The 17500-nt window shown below is 39.8% G+C and overlaps 1 protein-coding gene across 2 annotated transcripts in view; it reads left to right on the top strand.

Annotated features, from left to right (window-relative positions):
- The first annotated feature begins 4111 nt into the window (after positions 1 to 4111).
- Positions 4112 to 17500, top strand: part of LOC138002361 (uncharacterized) — a 97216-nt gene continuing 83827 nt past the window's right edge. Inside the window, exons 1-8 of one of the 2 annotated variants that reach the window (XM_068848421.1) lie at positions 4112 to 4258; positions 6518 to 6676; positions 8753 to 8923; positions 12801 to 12989; positions 13653 to 13823; positions 15013 to 15201; positions 15976 to 16205; positions 17073 to 17305. In XM_068848421.1, coding sequence (XP_068704522.1) covers positions 4201 to 4258; positions 6518 to 6676; positions 8753 to 8923; positions 12801 to 12989; positions 13653 to 13823; positions 15013 to 15201; positions 15976 to 16205; positions 17073 to 17305 — 1400 coding nt within the window. In that variant the 5' untranslated portion in view covers positions 4112 to 4200. The remainder of the gene's footprint in view (positions 4259 to 6517; positions 6677 to 8752; positions 8924 to 12800; positions 12990 to 13652; positions 13824 to 15012; positions 15202 to 15975; positions 16206 to 17072; positions 17306 to 17500) is intronic. The other variant, XM_068848423.1, reaches the window with a different exon arrangement.

Raw genomic sequence — 17500 nt, 5'->3', positions numbered from 1 at the left:
TAAAATAGGTCAGAACAGCGTGGATATTTAGATAGAAAATTGAAAACTCATCGGTAATCGCGTCCTCCACATAACCTCAAATTTGATCATTTCACGTGGTTGGGGAGCTTTAGCAAAGACAACGGCGACGGCAAGGAAAACGTCACAAATTTGCATATTTATTGATCAAAAACACTAGCTTTGCACGCTCTGCACGTGCATGTTTCATTTTTGTCCATTTCTTTGCCGACGTCTGCAAAACAGTAACGTGAAATAGCCAAATTTGAGGTTTTATGGAAAACGTCAGTACTTGGAGATAAATTTTCGTTTTCCCCCTTAAATTAAACGCCGCTCATAACGGTTTCGTTCCTAAAGGACTGCCACACCTTTGTCATATTAAAAAGCTTGGAAAAGTCGCGAAGTGATTGCAATTACGCGAGTTTATGTTGTAAGATGACGTTCTCGTTGCCGTTCCCGTCGTCGATGCTAAAGCTCCCTAATGACGACGACGGCTACGAGAACGCCACAGAACAATAGGTTTAAATAGCAAAAACAATAGTTCTGCGCGCCCTGCACGTGCGTTTTACATTTCTTTGCCGTTCTCGTTTTGACAACGACGTGAAATGATCAAATTTGAGGTCATGTGGAGGACGAGAGCACCTGACGATGAATTTTTAGTTTTCTTTCTAAATATCCACACTGTTCTCATTAATTTTATTCTTGGAATGTGTATTCACACTTTCCAAGACGAGCGACAAGGAGCAATCGCAAAATTATTACAGTAACGGGAAATAATATTTTTAGACAACGTTCTCGTAGCCGTCATCGTCGTGCTTGCTTAAGGTCCCTTTATTTGAAAGCTCAAGTTTCAAGCGTTAGCACTTCGTCAGAAGTTACTTTCGTTGAGGGGGATCTGGGAGCATTCACCGGTAAATTTCTAATCTTAGTAAAGGCTTTAAAGTGCTTTCTGCAGCAGTCCCCTTGATATAGTACTTTTAAGAAAAGCACCTAAAATTTAAACATTTCGCATATTGAATGCTGTGTGAAGTAAAATTCAAACCAATGGCACCTGAAGTTTACTTCTTGGGGTCACAGAGAAGAAGAAAGGAATCTTGTAGTTTGACATAACATTTACTGTACTTGTACTAATGTTCGACAGGAACGCTTCCATCCTCAAACCGCCTCACAATCACCAATGTTTATGACCCCGAGATGAAGATGTCTGGTGTGAAATACGTTATTGCCAACGCTGATATCGCCGATGCTGGAACTTACGAGTGCCAGGCCTCCAATGGGCAAGGTTCGGTTACCAAGCAGGTCATCATTCATATCATACCCACAGAGCTCCTCTGGTGAGGTGAGCTTGTTGGTAAGTAAATCAAATCAGCGTTTCTTAACAGTTTGACTTTGTTGTTTAGTAAAAGAAAAGAGGAGACAGATTTGATGTTGCATCGGTTGCATCAACAACCGACAAAGTTAACTAAAACCTTTTTCGTTATTGAGCAGCCATCATCCTCTACAATGGAATTGCTTTTTCCTTTCAGTTTAATTTACATCCGATTGAAGTCCTGCATTTTCATTTTATTTGCTTTCTTTTGTGGATAGTGCTGTCAACTACACAATTAAATTACCCAGTGGAATACTGAATTGATCGCGAGAGTGCATATTCCGGCAGATAATATTTTTTTTCAGCGGCTCACAGTACAATCGTGTTTCATTTTTCTCCCCTAAATTAAGCGCCGCTCGTAACGGTTTCATTCCTGAGGGAATGCCACACCTTTGTCATATTAAAAAGCTTGGAATAGTCGCGAAGTGATCGCATGCAATAACGTGAACTTATGTTTTTATATGACGTTCTCGTTGCCGTTCCCATCGTCGTTGCTAAAGCTCCCTACTGTTCCTGCGTGAGGCTATTTGTTGTTACAGTTAACCCTCTATGGATTCAAATTCTGGCGGCTTGCGTAAAGAAGGCGCACGAAGGTGTTTAAATTTTGTGGGTCCCAGAAAGAAACCTCTGTCATGTTGAAGAGAATGATATGTATACCAAAGTATCACACCAAAGCTTAGAGCCTCGATTCTCACTAACTTTCATGCCTTCTCCCTGAAAATGGGTTCATTATCGAAGGTGCTCAATAGAGCCAATTTACAAAATATCCTCTCTGAAGGCGTTTCGTTGCTGCCTGGAAAATTTATGTACTGTCTATCCCTTGCTGGCAGGGATTCTTTCAAACCGGTGCTTGATGGCGTAGTTTTATTTAGAAAAAGGAAAAGTTCTGGATTTTACGTTTTTTTTTTCAGCGATTGCGGTCGAGTTTTGCCGTGTTTCCTGGGAATGTGTCAACAGGCCGTGCATGGCTGGTAAACATAATTCACGCAAGCCCACTCAGCAGTCTTCATTTCAGTTGTGCAAATTGCTCTCAACTCATTTTGTCTTCAATCGACATTTTAGCAAGGCAGCATCTTTGCCGTCTAGTTAAATTAATACCATACATATTAAAAAGCGTCCTTAATCTACGCTACTAATTTCTACTAAAGTTTGGTTAGGTGAATCAACAGCTTTTTAATGGTTTTTCGTTGTTTGATTCTTTGTTCGCATATATAATCAGTACGATAGTAAAGCGGCGACATAGAGTGAAATGAACTGGTCCGATGCTACTGTTTCAAAAGACACCATTGTGCGAGATACACGTCAAGACAGACAAAGATAAGAATATAATAATAATAATAATAATAATAATAATAATAATAATAATAATAATAATAATAATAATAATAATAATAATAATAATAATAACAACAATAATGATAATAATAATAAGTATGCTGTAGAAAAGCAGGTTTATGGGTCCTAATTGGTGAAAAGATCTTTCTTGATCGAGTTCCCCAGTGTAGAGATTTCCCTCAGTTCAATAGTTTCTTAATTCCAGCTCCTCGAGATGTGCACACATCATCATTTGCCTACTTTATGGAACTGATATTTGCCATTAATTATTAGGCTGTCAAAGCACAGATTATTGACAGCTTTCACAGTTTCTACTTATGTAGAATATTTACTAACTTATGTTTAAAATTAATGTACAAATGTTTCCTTAATGTAAATCACTAGTACTAGTGGTAAATAGACGAATAAATAAGCCAAAGTGAGGTTGTCGAAACCTCAGACAGTGTCACCAACAATGGTTCTTCTCAGGACTCCTGTCAGATGAACGATTTGATCAAGTTTCGATATTACTTCCAGGTTCAAACCATTTGCTGAAAACAATGATTTAAGTAAGAACGTCAAACCTCGGCTAAAAAATGAGACATTCTTGAAGTGGGAAGGTCAAAGGAGGCAAAATCATTCTTAAAAGCAACAAATACGCTGACCTCCCAGCCGATTCTTTGCTCTAGTACTAAAGGATCCTCCACATGGAGCTATAGACGAGTTCACGCTTTTGAGTGCGTGGGTAATCAGGGCAACATGGAGAGAAATTCATAGGTTTGTAAGGAAGTTCAAAACGATGAAAAGTATTCATGATATGCAATTTTGTTTTTTTTATTTTCCAAAACAGAAGATACGCGCTCAAGGGTTGCGGCAGAATAAATTTGGAGAGAATGGCTATTGTAGAAATTATTTTATTAAAATGAGTTTCTGCCGGACATTTCCTGTAATTCTAAAGGCACAAAATTAACGAGAATGTATGGAGACAAAAAAAGCAATATTTAGGAATTCCAAAGAACGGATACCAAGTCTAGTTCATCTCAGTTGTGAACATGTGCCAATTCCAGAAACTCGTGTATTTGAGAGAACTGTGTTTGTCCTCTGTCATGATCCTATATATCATGATTACTCTGCTATAGACTCAGCTATAAATACTATATTGTATAACTGACTTCTAAGTTGGTATTCATTTGAATGTTAAAATTACCAGTGACGACTTCGAGTTGTTTTGTCGATTTCCGTTGTCGCATTTTTATTTAAATGAGGTAAACGTGAATCAATCTGACTAATTAACGCATTTGGCGATTTCCTCAACGCAAGCGAAATTTGTTTATGCACCTGGTAAAACAATATCTATATAGTTATCTCAGGTGTCTCAGTGTTAACATCGTTTGCATTTTATTACAACATTAATCTTTTTTTGATGATTCACTATTCTCCAAACACTTGGAGTGCTTAATGGCTATGCTTTAGCCACTTCTTTTTACAATTCCTGCGATAGTTTATTAAGCTTCATCGAAATGAATTGGCTATCTCTTTTATTTTTAACTTCGCCTTTAATTCTTGTTGATGGAGCTGGTAAGTTCGAATTTTTTTTCTTCGTAATCCATTAATTTTTGTGTAAAAAAGGAAACCATTAACGTAACAAGGTATTCCTTAATAACTAAAGAATTATCGCATCGTGTCATTCTGTTGGGTTGCTTATTTTCGATTTTCCTTTCATAAAAGTAAAAAACTGAAGTCTGTGATTTTCAGTCGTCAGCAATTTCTAGTGGAACAGAAAACGTTCAGCACAAACGTTGCGACCTACATTTTGTAGTCAAAAAGTAAATAATAAGTACTTACTTTAAAAGTGTAAAAAGTACATTTGTTTGTAACCTTAACTTTAATTTAAAATTTAACTATTCTCAGCAACTTTCTCTCGACCTAATTTAAGACCAGTGCTAAATGGTCTCTATCTTTGCTTGAAGGCCATTCAAAGGATACTTCCCCCACGATTTTTTTCACTTGAAAGAGGAGGAACAAACCAGAGATATACAGTCACGTTAAAGGAACGCAAATTGGACTCGCCAAGCATGTCGTAAAATGATAGGAGTTAGAAGAGTTTCGCAAATAACTTACCTGAACAAGGCGCTCAAATCGGCTTATCTCACAATGAGAACGGAATTACCTGACGCCTAATTCAACTGGAACGAAGGTGTTCATCGGACAAAACCAATTTCAAAGTCGTTTATGAAGTTAAGAAACTAATGCAGGTTTAACAATGACAGGAATATCTCTTTTGAAAGTAAAGTTAAAGCTCAATTTTAAAATAAAGAGTTTTCAGTGCTCTCTTTGTCATCAAAACTTAAACTTGGATGTTTTTCACAAAACGGAAAAGAGATTTATTACAAATGTATGCTGCATCAACTGTTTTCACTGAGCTATATTTGTTGAATTGTGGCGTTGCCGCTTTTATCGCTTTTTTTCAAAAGCTATCATTTTTGGCATGATGACTGCGCGGTGTCGTGTGTCCATTGTTCGCACAGTGAATTGATGTAGTTTGGTGATCACTCGTGAATACTCGGGAAAAGATTCTGAGTTCCCCTTGACAAGACTACATCACTAGGTCTTTCCAATTTCCAGTCCGCAGTCAGTTGCTTTGTAACTGCGCTTTTGAAAGTTGTTGAGAACAAGACCATTAAACTAGATTCGGGTGGCGATTGTCCTGTAATACTACAAAAACTATAAATTTTAAAATGTATAGTAAACAGACGGTGTATGTTAACTTCCGAATCTTCCGAATCTATAAATCTACGAAGAGATGTCCTTTTCAACGAGAACGGGGGGATTTATGTTGTCGGTCAAATCCGTTCTCAGGTTAAATCCGTTTCTAGCTAGGTTAAATTGGTGATCCTCATTTTACCTACTAGGTTGAATATGAACTCTACCGACCAACCCCGACCCCTCGCCCTCTGTCTTACGGATCTCAACACATTTTTTCAATGTTTCGTATCATCTTATCGGTTTCTGTAATCATACACGTATCCATTGAGTCTCGACATTAGGCAACAAAGAACTGTTCTCGAAATCGGACAGTCTCGTGTCTTCACCACTACATAACAACGACGAACATGCTTAACCTGACACAGTTCTTTTCATTATTTACTTTTGTATAATAAATCAATTAATATGAGTATAATATCCAAAACTAATCGTAACCTGACCCTAAATTTTCTCTAGGCTTAATTTAGGCTCCAAAAACGTTTCTTCAATTCATCTGAGAGGGTATTCAACCTAGTTAAAATGAGGAGTCACAAATTCGCTTCGGTGAAAAGGGATTCCACCTGAGAACGGATTTTACCGGTAACAGATCTAGAGATATGTCATGGATAAAAAAATGTCGCAAACGGCTAACATTGACGACTACCCATTCTCGAACAAGTGCTTAGGTTATAGTGCAGATTCAGTATACGAGCGATATACATTGCGCAAATGAAACGACTGGTTTTCATCTCAGGAAAATTCGAGTGCTCTTTAACAGCAGTGGAATCTATGGCTTTTCGATTACAGGCTTTGACGCTCTACCTTTAAGCTATAAGAGACTGGTGAAAGCTAGACCATTAAACAAAATTGAGGAGAAAATGTGGTACATTTGGTATCTGTTGATCCCACTCGATAAATGTAAAGCTGAATTTTTCAATGGTGTCTCAGGGATACACATGTTTTGTATCAGCTGTATTATCCGTTTTTTGTACATGGCCACTGTTGTAAACTCATTCATGCACCATTTTGTTTTTGTTTTTTGTTCTCATCTGAGATACTGGTCTTTTTGTTTCAACTTTTTGGGCGCTAAAGTAAATGGCGGCTGGTCAGGTTGGTCCCAGTGGAGTGGCTGCGCAGACGGTATTTGCGGCGGAAATCAACGCATCCGAACACGAACGTGCACCAACCCATTACCAAGTAGCGATGGAGCTTATTGTGTGGGTGAAAACGCTGAGCAAATGGACTGCAAGAGTGAGTGTTAAATATGTTTACATAAATGATCATTGATACGCTTGCTCTGTGATTGGTCGTGGATACTCTTTGGAGACAGTGCGGCCCAGTGGTTAGGGCGCTTGCCTTGAGATCCGGAGATCCCGGGTTCAAGGCCCGTTCTGACCACTGGTTAAATTTGTTCCTGGTAGTCCCAGGCTCACGTGTTCTTCAGCACTTGTAAATAGCCAACTGGTTTGCCTCCGCCCAGTTAGGATTTTTAAAAGTTGTAGTTCGGTGCTTTTAATTCATTGGTTGTGCTCCGTTTGCCTCGAAAAGCCCCTATGGGGAGTGGTCAATAGGCCGAGTTCGATATGCATGGCTACGAGGCTTTATAGTCAAATTTCACGGCTCAGTTGTGTTTTCTTTGTCTCACAAGACTCCAGGGAGATTTCTAAACAAAAGAATATTCAAATTTTACCATAAAGCCTCGTAGCCATGCGAGAATATTGATATATCGAACGTGGCCTATTTAGAATGTATGTTTAGGTTATGCCAAGGCATATCTTTCTCACTTAACTCGAACCAATGTCCTGTTTCACAAAAGCTAGCCACAAAACCTTTTCGGGCCCATAAAACAGTTCGTGACACTAACATCTGTTCGTTCTAAAAACTTGATATTTTAACATGTTTAAAAGGCCAGAGGAAACGAAACGATCGCAAAGTTTCATGACACTCAGTTACTTTTTGTTCGAGTTTTTGTTTTCTCAGATCATCTAGTTTGGAAGGGCTTCTCTCGCCATGCATTGTCGACTTGGCCAGTCAGTATGCAATATCTCTGATTTTGTTCTTCTTGTGTAAATCAACTTTTGAATTGATAGTGGAAAATAGGATTCTAAAATAATCTAAAAACTACCCAGGTTCGAGTAAACGACCCTTCAAATTATGGATACTAGTCGTTCTCAGTAGCCCATGACCACGTGTATCTAGATTGTATCTATATGTGCCACGGCGTTTTCATAGACCGAGCTATTTCAAAATCTATTTTCCTGCCATCTCAGACTCCCCCAGGGGCCTTGTAAGCCAATTGCAGGGGTAAGGCATTGTATATTTGCAGTTACCCTCATGGGCTCGGAATACACATTTATGCGGACTGAAACATATCTTTTCGCGGAAAATATAATTAAAGAGCCCTCTAAAAATAGCTTTGTCTGTGAAAACGCCGTGACATAGTCACAAAGGACAAGTATGGAGGCTGCGTGTTCCTTGTCATGGGTTCCTGTGCCGTCGTTCTCTCTTAGTCACATGCTCCTGTTGTAAGAAATAGCCAACTCCAACTCAAAACAACATGAGTGTCAGATCCTTGCTGATCTAAACATTACATAAAAGTACCAAATAAAGCAGAACTATCTCTATACACCTTTTTCCAAAATGGCCGCCATTTTAGTTTTGGTTGATTGCAATTTGACCCTTCTGGCCTCGTTCAAGGTGTAAGATTCATTTGAATGTTAAGTTCGAAAGCGACGTCAAAAGGGCCAATTTGCAATAAGAAATAAGGAATAAGGTGTATGGCTTTTGTTTTCTTTATTTCAAATATCTCGTCAAGCTCGGCCTGACTTTTTCGTAGCTGAGAATAAACTGATTCATCGTTTACGACTGAAACTCCTTAAAGGAGAAGTTCACTCCGAAATGACAATCCTTTTTTATCGATTAATAGAAAGTTCATGAGGATAACAGCTTTGAACCAAAATTTCAATCTTATAATAATTAATAATTCATTAATTCAAGATAAGTCTTCTAATTGCCCGTTGTATAATTTCATTATGAATCAGCTACCTTTTTTTATCAATCAGTCATTCTTGCAAGTTTACAATAGTATTATGCGTTTTATTACGCTATAAGCTTCTAGTAACTTTAGCGATCTGAAACTCTCTGCTTCGGAAGCTCAAAACTGGCGGAAGATGCAGGGGTGGTGCCGCCTTTTCCCGTTTCCCGTATTTCCACGACTTTCCCTGCATCCCCCGCTTATTTTCTGAAAGGAGTCCTTTTCTGCCAGCGTAATGAATAGTTCAGTTCAGTTCTCATCTGTGTCGAAACATTCATATGATATCATTGCAGTTGATGGAGGCTATACGGAATGGAGTCAATGGTCACTCTGTGAAAATCCGTGCGGGGGATCCGTAGTAAACCGGAGCAGAACTTGTACTAACCCCACTCCCACTTCTGATGGAAACCAATGCTCTGGAGACTCTTACCAAACGAAGCTAGAATGTACAACTCCTTGTGCAAGTAAGTGAAGTAACATTGAAAAGCGGGCAATAGGTGGTTTTCACCGGACGACATCGCCGCCATGTTGGTACACAGAACAACAGAGAAAAAAGTCATTTTGGAGTTTGGCTCTATTATTATGCAAAACATGAGTGAGCCCGGCATAATTTGCTATTGTTTTGTGCACCGACATGGCCGTCTTATCACGTGATCATCTATAAGGACTTGGCACAACTGTTATCCCGCGTAATTAGTACTCCAAGTTCGGCAATGTCGAAGACAGAATAATTACAAGGACATGACATCGAGTCCTGTTGTGGTCCCGAGTTCTGCAGAGGCTTAGACTCATTAAAGTGCCCCCAAACTCCAATATTTTTTCTGAGGTAAATTTCCTCACCCATAACAAACTAGGTTTGCCGTTTTCTCGGCCAAATTTCTCTTTAAATGGTCCTTGAAACTTAGCAAAATCAGAAATCATATGACTAAAGCCCTGGCCAAACGAGAGAGAAAGTTGACGAGAGTTGAAACTCTTGAGAGCTCATGAGAGTCGATGAGAGTGATCGAGGGTTAGCCAAACGAGAGAGAGAGAGTTGTAGAGAGTTTGTCGACAGTTTCACGCGCAAACAAAAGAAAGAGGCTGGGAACCACCTGGAAAAACCAGAGACAAAAACTCTTGGCAACTCTCATGAAAAATTTGAGCAAGTTCAAATTCGAGTTCCTGGCCAAACGAGAGCGAGAGTTTCAACTCTCGTCAACTCTCATCAACTGTCGCTCTCGTTTGGCCAGGGCTTAAAGAACTTTACTCACGCACTTTACATTGCGCACCTTTGTTGTTGTTGTTATCCGGGAATTTGAAGCGTCTACTTCCATTTATGGGCAAGTATCGTTGAGTCATTTTTGTACTCGAGAGAAAAATTAGAACAATTTTGTCAAGGAAATAAAAAACACTTCGAAGATCCTCGAGAGAGATTATCCTGTGAAATTAAATGGATTTCGATCAGGAAAACCGCAGAATACCTCCATTTTGAGCGCTTTTCTTTGACGCGTGGAGCTACGTCTGCAGTGAGGGTATTACAGTTTCTACTTGTGGTACTTGGTTGTTTGAACTTTTAACTGGACCTTAATTAAATTATAAGCAAGCAACCCATATTTATTTTATACCCAAGCAGTTCGCAATGGAAACAACAAGGCGAGATAGTTTAATTCGCTGCTAGCGCGGTATTTGGTAAATTAGCTTAATGCAAGCGATTATAGCCTGTTCCAGGCTCCTAGATAGTCGGGAAAACAAAAACAACTGCGTGCGAGTTTTTGCGCGCATTTTTTTTCTCTTTCCCTACTATCTGGGAGCCTGCAACAGGCTAAAGCTATTAGCGATAAATAAAGACAGTTTCAGTGTAGTGCGCGCAATGCACAGTGGTAACATTAGATGAAATGCTCTTACTCTAGGTTCCTAGAATTTCTTCTTTTTCAAGTTTACCTAGTCTTCAAACGGATGTTGAATCCAGCAACAATTTCTTCTTCCTGTAAATAAACACAAACTGACCTTCTGACCTCTATGGTTTTCAACTTTTCCAGACCAGAAAATAAAAATGTCACACACAAGCTTGCTTCTTCAAAACGCAGTTTTATTACCAGCGAGAAAATGAAATGAACAGCAATGGATAAAGGCTTTTTACTAATTGTGATGGAGATCAGTATTCAAATGTTTGCCAAAGACTTGCCTTGCCTCTTTGTTCAGTGCCGACAGCCTGAGCCGAAGACACGCACAACAATATTTGAACATCCGACGGCGGATTTGCTGTTCGTGATAGCTTACAATGTAGTACAAGAAGTTATTTGTTCATTTTCCAGAAATGATAATACATTAATTGTGATCGTTCCAGCTGTTAATCGAGGAATTCCCAATTTCGGTACTCTTCGCTGCCTTTCCAAGAGCAGATGGTTCAACAACGATTCCGTTTCCACTTGATAACATGTTGGGAAGAGAAATTCATACATAAATAAATAATATTAAAAACTGAAATTCTAATAAACATAGCTTATTTTCCAATGGAAAGCAGAAGTATAAAGCCCATTTGATATCCGATGGAAACGGATTACTTTACACAGTCATATAATTCAGAATTTCTAGGGTCCTGAAAATGGCGACTGAACTAATATGGGCGCGCAATGTAAAGTGAATGAGTAAAGTTCTTTAACGACAGATTGTGGGAGGCATGGTTCTCTCTTCCCCGAGTTGACGTCACGAAGTGTCTCCTTGGTGTCTCGGAATACAAGCAATTAACGTCACAGTGTCCCCCAAATGCTGCTTCTCACGTGAGGATAAACTGCTGCATTTACCCTAAGCTGACAATAACGCTAACCTTTACCCTAAGACCTTAGTGTTAGATGTAGGTAGCAAAGGCTTAGAGTTAAAGAGACTCTTCGTGTTGGATGTCAAAATTGGGCGTGCATCTAATAGGCCATTTCCGAGTTCGATTCATGTCTGCCTCCTCTTCAAAGCGAGTCTGAATGAATGCAAACTAATTTTCATAAGAAAAACTTCGCACTTGGACTTCCTTTGAAGAGGAGGCAGACATGAACTCGAAAAGGCCTATTAGGTGCATTTCTGCTATTATGTCCAGGATTACACCTCATATGAGGCACACCCAATTTTGAAATCCAGCACGAAGTGTCTCTTTAAGTCTACGCATTTGCTACTATTTCCAACAATAAGATAAGCGTAAAGATTAGTGATATTCACTTTTAGCTCAGGGTAAATGCAGCAGTTTATAATTACTTGAGAAGCAGCATTTGGGGAAAACGTTGTGACGTTAATTGTCTGTATTCCGAGACACGACTGACGTTGAAGTTGGGTAGAAGAGCCATAAGGGTCAATCCTGTACTTTTCTTCATTTCTGGACCTAAGTGGCGACCTATTATAGCCCTATTAGGAAAAGGAATTCAGGTGATCTCGAATACAATTCGGAACCAGATATCAACCAGATCCCATATATACCAGATATCAAAGAAAATCGGAGAGGATAATATGGAAAACAGACATGGTTTGATGATCTTGGTTTAAACAAAATTATAAGTTTATTTACAAAGTTACGATTCAAGGCCAAAGGTCTTGAGACTTGGGCTAGTTCCCTCATCAGGGGTGATCTAAGGCTAAAAGACTTTGTTTCATCCTCACCCCCTGATGAACTGTCAAAACCGTGGATATTGAAACGTAAGTGTTACATTCATAATAACATGGGTGACAAATAACGCCTTAATTTTGGCGCGAAATTTCAGCGTTATAGATGTATAATTTCACTTGTGAAATTACAATGTTGCCACGGCAACCTTTTTCTACAGTTCATAAGACGCCGAAATGGCGTCTTATGAACGTAACTTGTTTAACGTAGTTAAATGGTGACGAGTGAAATTAGAGAATAATTTCACTCGCGTTTTGTCCAAAATCAAATAATTTCCCTCGCCTAAAAGCTCGGGAGATTATTATTAGATTTTCGGACAAAACGCGCGTGAAATTATTCCCTAATTTCACTCGTCACCATTTGATTACCCTAACTTATTCTTCAAACCAGGTAGCATATACCATGTCTGATTGTCAACCTGTTTGCAGTGCGAACCAAAATCTACACTCCTGACGCTTAAAACTCGTCGTCCATCCGATTACGTGGATTTCTGTGTTAGCTATACCCGCTAGACTAGCAAGGTAAAGGTGCCCCTCAATTTTATATGAAACTCTCTTCTTGTTTGAGAGGGTTTCATATGATCATCGTTAGAAATAACCCCAGTCGCTTTGAATTGGGGAATCTGCGTAACGCCTGGAGAGTCTTTTTTAGGTAGTCGGCCCCATTTGGTGTTCCACATGACACCGAACCCAATTGTCCCTCTCTATCCTTTTCAGCGGGTCCTGTCGATGGTGAATGGGGAGTTTGGAGTCCGTGGACAACGTGCTCTCAGCCGTGTGGAATAACAGGAGGGGAAATTCTCAGAAGATCTCGTTTGTGTAATAAACCACCGGCTATGAATGGTGGGAATCCTTGTGTTGGTAATGGCACTCAGACAGCGAAGTCATGCTTTACGCCCTGTCCAGGTAAGTCTGATGAGAATTTACCTCTCAAATTGGATTCTAGTGCGCTAAAAAGGCTGTTACTGTGAGACTTGCTGGGGACCTAAGAGTTGTAAAGAAATCTGCCCATACTGGCTTCCCACCAGGGGTGGAGGGGGGGAGGGGAGGGGAGAGGGGATAAGCGCAGGTCATGTCTGTATTCATGGCTTGAGAATTGACGTTTCGCATTTTACCTGAAAAAGAAGATGCCTTTGACTCTATTCCCTCTGTCAGAAATAAAACGGGTTGGGAAAGGCCACAACTAAAGGGAGCGTCATGAAAAGATAGACCTTAAAGGAGGGAGGGGTAGCGATGTTAATGCTAGTGTTGTCATAAAAATGGTGTTGTTGTACATTATGATAAGGAAACAAACCTTGCACAAAAACAATGAAAGCAATTGAAAATACAAATGTATCAACACATCTCTGCAGCGTTTCATATTTTAGTCATACCAGCTAAAAGATGGGAATGGTCATAGTATAGTACATTAAGCCCTAGGGAAGGGCCAATACATTTTAATTGGAAAATTGGGGGGGGGGGGGAGGGGAGGGGTTCGGTTTATTTTTAAGGCGTTACAAAAACCTTATCTTGTCCCTTTTACGTCCTTTCTTCCCCTTGCTAACGTTTGACAACTCCCTTATTTCTTAGTTAACGGAGGATTCAGTTTGTGGTCCACTTGGACAACTTGTAGTCAGACTTGTGGTACTGGTACTAAGTCAAGGAGCAGAAGTTGCGATAATCCCGTTCCTAACTATAACGGACAAAACTGCACTGGGGAGTACGCTCAAGCGATAAGCTGCAAGATTACTTCTTGTCCTGGTAAGAGAAATGGAACCCAGTTAGCTTCTCAGATGGCCCTGAATCATTTGTTATTTTCACGCTTGAATCTTCAACCCACGTAAGGTACTGATATGACAAAATTATGCAATTTAGATGAATTGCGAACTCTCAGTTGATTTTCAAAATTGCCCTACTCTGTCGCCATTTTGCGAAGTATCATTCGCATCAGTCTTCTCACCGTTTTCTTGGGTAACAAGCTTTTTATATTAAGTCTTCTCTTTCCTATGCAGTGCACTCAGATCTAAACGTAATAAATCTTGGAAATTTAACTATAGAAATTCGTAAACCGAACTCTAAGCCATTTCTGGTAGCGACATTGTACAGATCTTCCTGCTCTCCAACTGCTTTATTTTCGAGTTATGAGTCATTTATAGGCAAATTAGATTCTCTCGACCTAGAGTACTATTTGTTAGGTGACTTAAACTGTAATTTGGCCTCTCCTACACCTGATGTAAACACTCGTCGTTTACTCGAGATTTCGGATTTAGATGGGCTCAAACAGCTAATAAACGACCGTGTTACAGAATCCTCATCTACACTAATTGATTTGAGCTATACAAATTAGACTGACAGGGTAGGCTGTTCCGGAGTATTCCATATTGCCATTAGCGATCATAGTCTCCTTTATGTTTGTCGAAAACTATCTTCTGATTTACCATCTAAGGGACACTCTTCCATCACCTACAGAAATTTTCAACATTTTGATCGCGAAAATTTTCGGAATGAAATCTCTCAAGAGTGGTCTTTCGATGAATCTTCGGATCCAAATTTGGCATGGTCTAACTGGAAAACAATTTATTTGCGCATTGTTAACTGCATGCTCCATTTCGTACTACTGTAGACGTACTAAATTGAGTAAAGCACCCTGTATTAATTCTACCTTGAAGAAAGGTAAAGGGGGGGATCTGAAACACGTAACTTAACTTAATTGAAATATTTTGTTTAGATGTGGTCTGAGAAGGAAGTAAAAAGTGTCTCGACTATTTTTTTTCCACGATTGGAGATTGGTACTTAACAAGTTTCTCTAGACCGACCCGGTGAGGCATTACAAGATTCCGTTGTGCGAATGATAGTTTCGATATACAACGTCAATCAGTTTGCGGCGTACCTTCGATTACGTAATCAGATAAAAAATGCAAGCAGTGTAACGCAATTCTCTTTCCAACAGGGGCTATTGATGGCGGATTTACTGCATGGTCTTCCTGGAGCACATGCTCAGAGCCTACCTACTGTTTACAAGGCTTTACGTCCAGAACCCGAAGCTGTACCAATCCTCCTCCGGCAAATGGTGGTGACGATTGTGTGGGGCTCTTAGAAGAGAAAAAAGATTGCCCCACTCAGGCTGATGGGTGTTCAGGTAAACCGGAACCTGCATGGTTAGGATAATTCTTAGTTGTTTTTTCCTCACTTTAACTGCAACCACATCTGGTTCTTGGAACAAAAGGAAACACCCATAGCAGAGAGATTAAGGTCAGCGGTTTGCAGCATCAGCATGTTCGTCCTGATGTTTTGACAGAATACACTGTAGAAAGATAAAAACGATGAAAGTCATGAACGTAATTCCCGTATGATTTTATCTGCTGGACTTCAATTCTAGACAGACGAAGCACTAATGAGATGTTGAAAAAAGTGATGTAACACGAAAATTGGGTTTTATCAAACGTACGAGTTTATACATATATACATACATACTTAATTGACCACGTTCAACAAAACGACAGAACACAACAACAACAAGTGTTAAGAATCCCAACTGAAAGGAGGCAAACCAGTTGGGTATTTATAAGTGCGGCCGAGAAGTTGAACCAGGGACGAACCACGAATAAATTCAACGAGTGGTCAGAAGGAGTCTTGAACCCGGAAACCGCTCCGGATCTCAAGGCAAGCGTCCTAACCACTGGGCCGCACTACCAACGAAAGAAAGGGTTGGAGCATTAGCGAATTCGAAGATGAAGAAAGTATATGACGCTGGAATGATCTCGATCTGGAATGGAAGCCATTCTCGAATCAAATAAGCAACCTCTTTATTGCAACTGACGGACTCCGTCACGACCAAAGACACGTAACAGCGTGTGCTACCTAAATCACGTTGCCATTAGTAAGTAGATTAATTTACTTATTTTTTTTGCAGTCTTTCAGCCCAGTAAGCCAGACAAAACAAACGCTGATCCAAACTCCTGGATTGCTCTGGAATGTGGAGCGACGGAAAAATTCTCGGCTACGGGTGCTTACGCTCAAGATGTCCCTTTCGCTGTATATTCCATCTTTGCTTTCATGCAAACTGAACTCGAGAGCGGATGGTTTGCGATCCAGATCGAACCAGATGACAAGGACGATTATGGAATTAAAAATCTCACGAAGGTTTGTGCCACCACCCAAATTATTATATACTTGCATTTGGATTCTTTTTTCACGATGGTGCGTCCTCCATATGGGTTACTTTTTGGTCACTTGCCATCTAACAACAAAAATATTCCACTTGTCTCTAAGCGGGCAGCAATGTTAAAACCGGCGTCAGAGGGTCAGTCACTGCAATGTTACCCGCAAAATAATGACCGACGACCTTCGTTGCAAACAGAGCGGACTTTTTGAGTTTCGCTGACGACACTTCCATGCTTCAGCTGTTAAATCGTCAAGGGAAGAAAATTTTCTGCCTGAGACTGAGAAGAAAAAGATTTTCAAAACACGGGAGCAAAAAATAGCATGACTTGAGAGCGGACTTTGATGAACTAGAACTTAAGGAAACACTACATTATCGTACTATTACGTAAATGCTCATGTGCTTTATAATTTCGTCTTGTATCTTCAGTGTGTAGCAAACCAGGTAATGATCGGCCCACAAGAAAACCAGGGGTATCAATGACATTCTTGGAAAGAGAAATCAAGTTTTCCCTTGGGCCAGTTATTCAGTGTCGTACGTTTGATTTTTCCCATATATATACTGAAGCCAGGCCGAGAGATTCTATGATTTACGTTTATCATTGTCATGACTATTATCGTCCATATCCATCATCATTATCTCAATCGTCGCAATTATCATCATTATACGGACAGATCGTGTTCTCTATTGTCATTATTGCTGTTCTAGTCGTCCCTTCCTCGCCATGACATCATCATCATTATCATCGTTATCACAGATAATCCATATTTAATATTATCTTGTACATACACTGTATGCGATCATTATCAAAGCAAATGTGCAGTCTTTCAAGGTCTTTTATTCTTTAGGTGTGTTTTGAAATCATTGATCCGTTAACCATTAAGAAGGTTGTGGATAACAAGGCAACCTACTACTCAAGAATTGATGTTCTTCCAGAGTGGACGAGACCTGATGAGTCGGGTAACGTACCAGCGATCTCAATCTGGATTGACGAGGCACAGCTCTTGAGAAAATATGAATTCCATTGTTCCAAGTCTGATCGATATACACCGCTCATTGGCTTCACTATAACCGATGTTAGGTCAGTTCATGTCCATGTTAGTAATTTAAAAGTTGTGGTTCTCCTCCCGGAGAGTTAATGGCGGTTTTTTTCTAAAAGCATATTTCGAACAAACGGCGTAACTTGCGCAAAAATTTGCAGTGAGACTTTCCGTTCGTCTAGGATGGCCTTGAAAATGTCATCTAAAAACATTAACTTCATGCTATACACCTTATT

The sequence above is a fragment of the Montipora foliosa genome, chromosome 1 (assembly GCF_036669935.1).
Source record: "Montipora foliosa isolate CH-2021 chromosome 1, ASM3666993v2, whole genome shotgun sequence".
NCBI lineage: Eukaryota > Metazoa > Cnidaria > Anthozoa > Scleractinia > Acroporidae > Montipora > Montipora foliosa.
The sequence above is the reverse complement of the archived record's forward strand: the minus strand, read 5'-3'. Positions and strand labels throughout refer to the sequence as shown.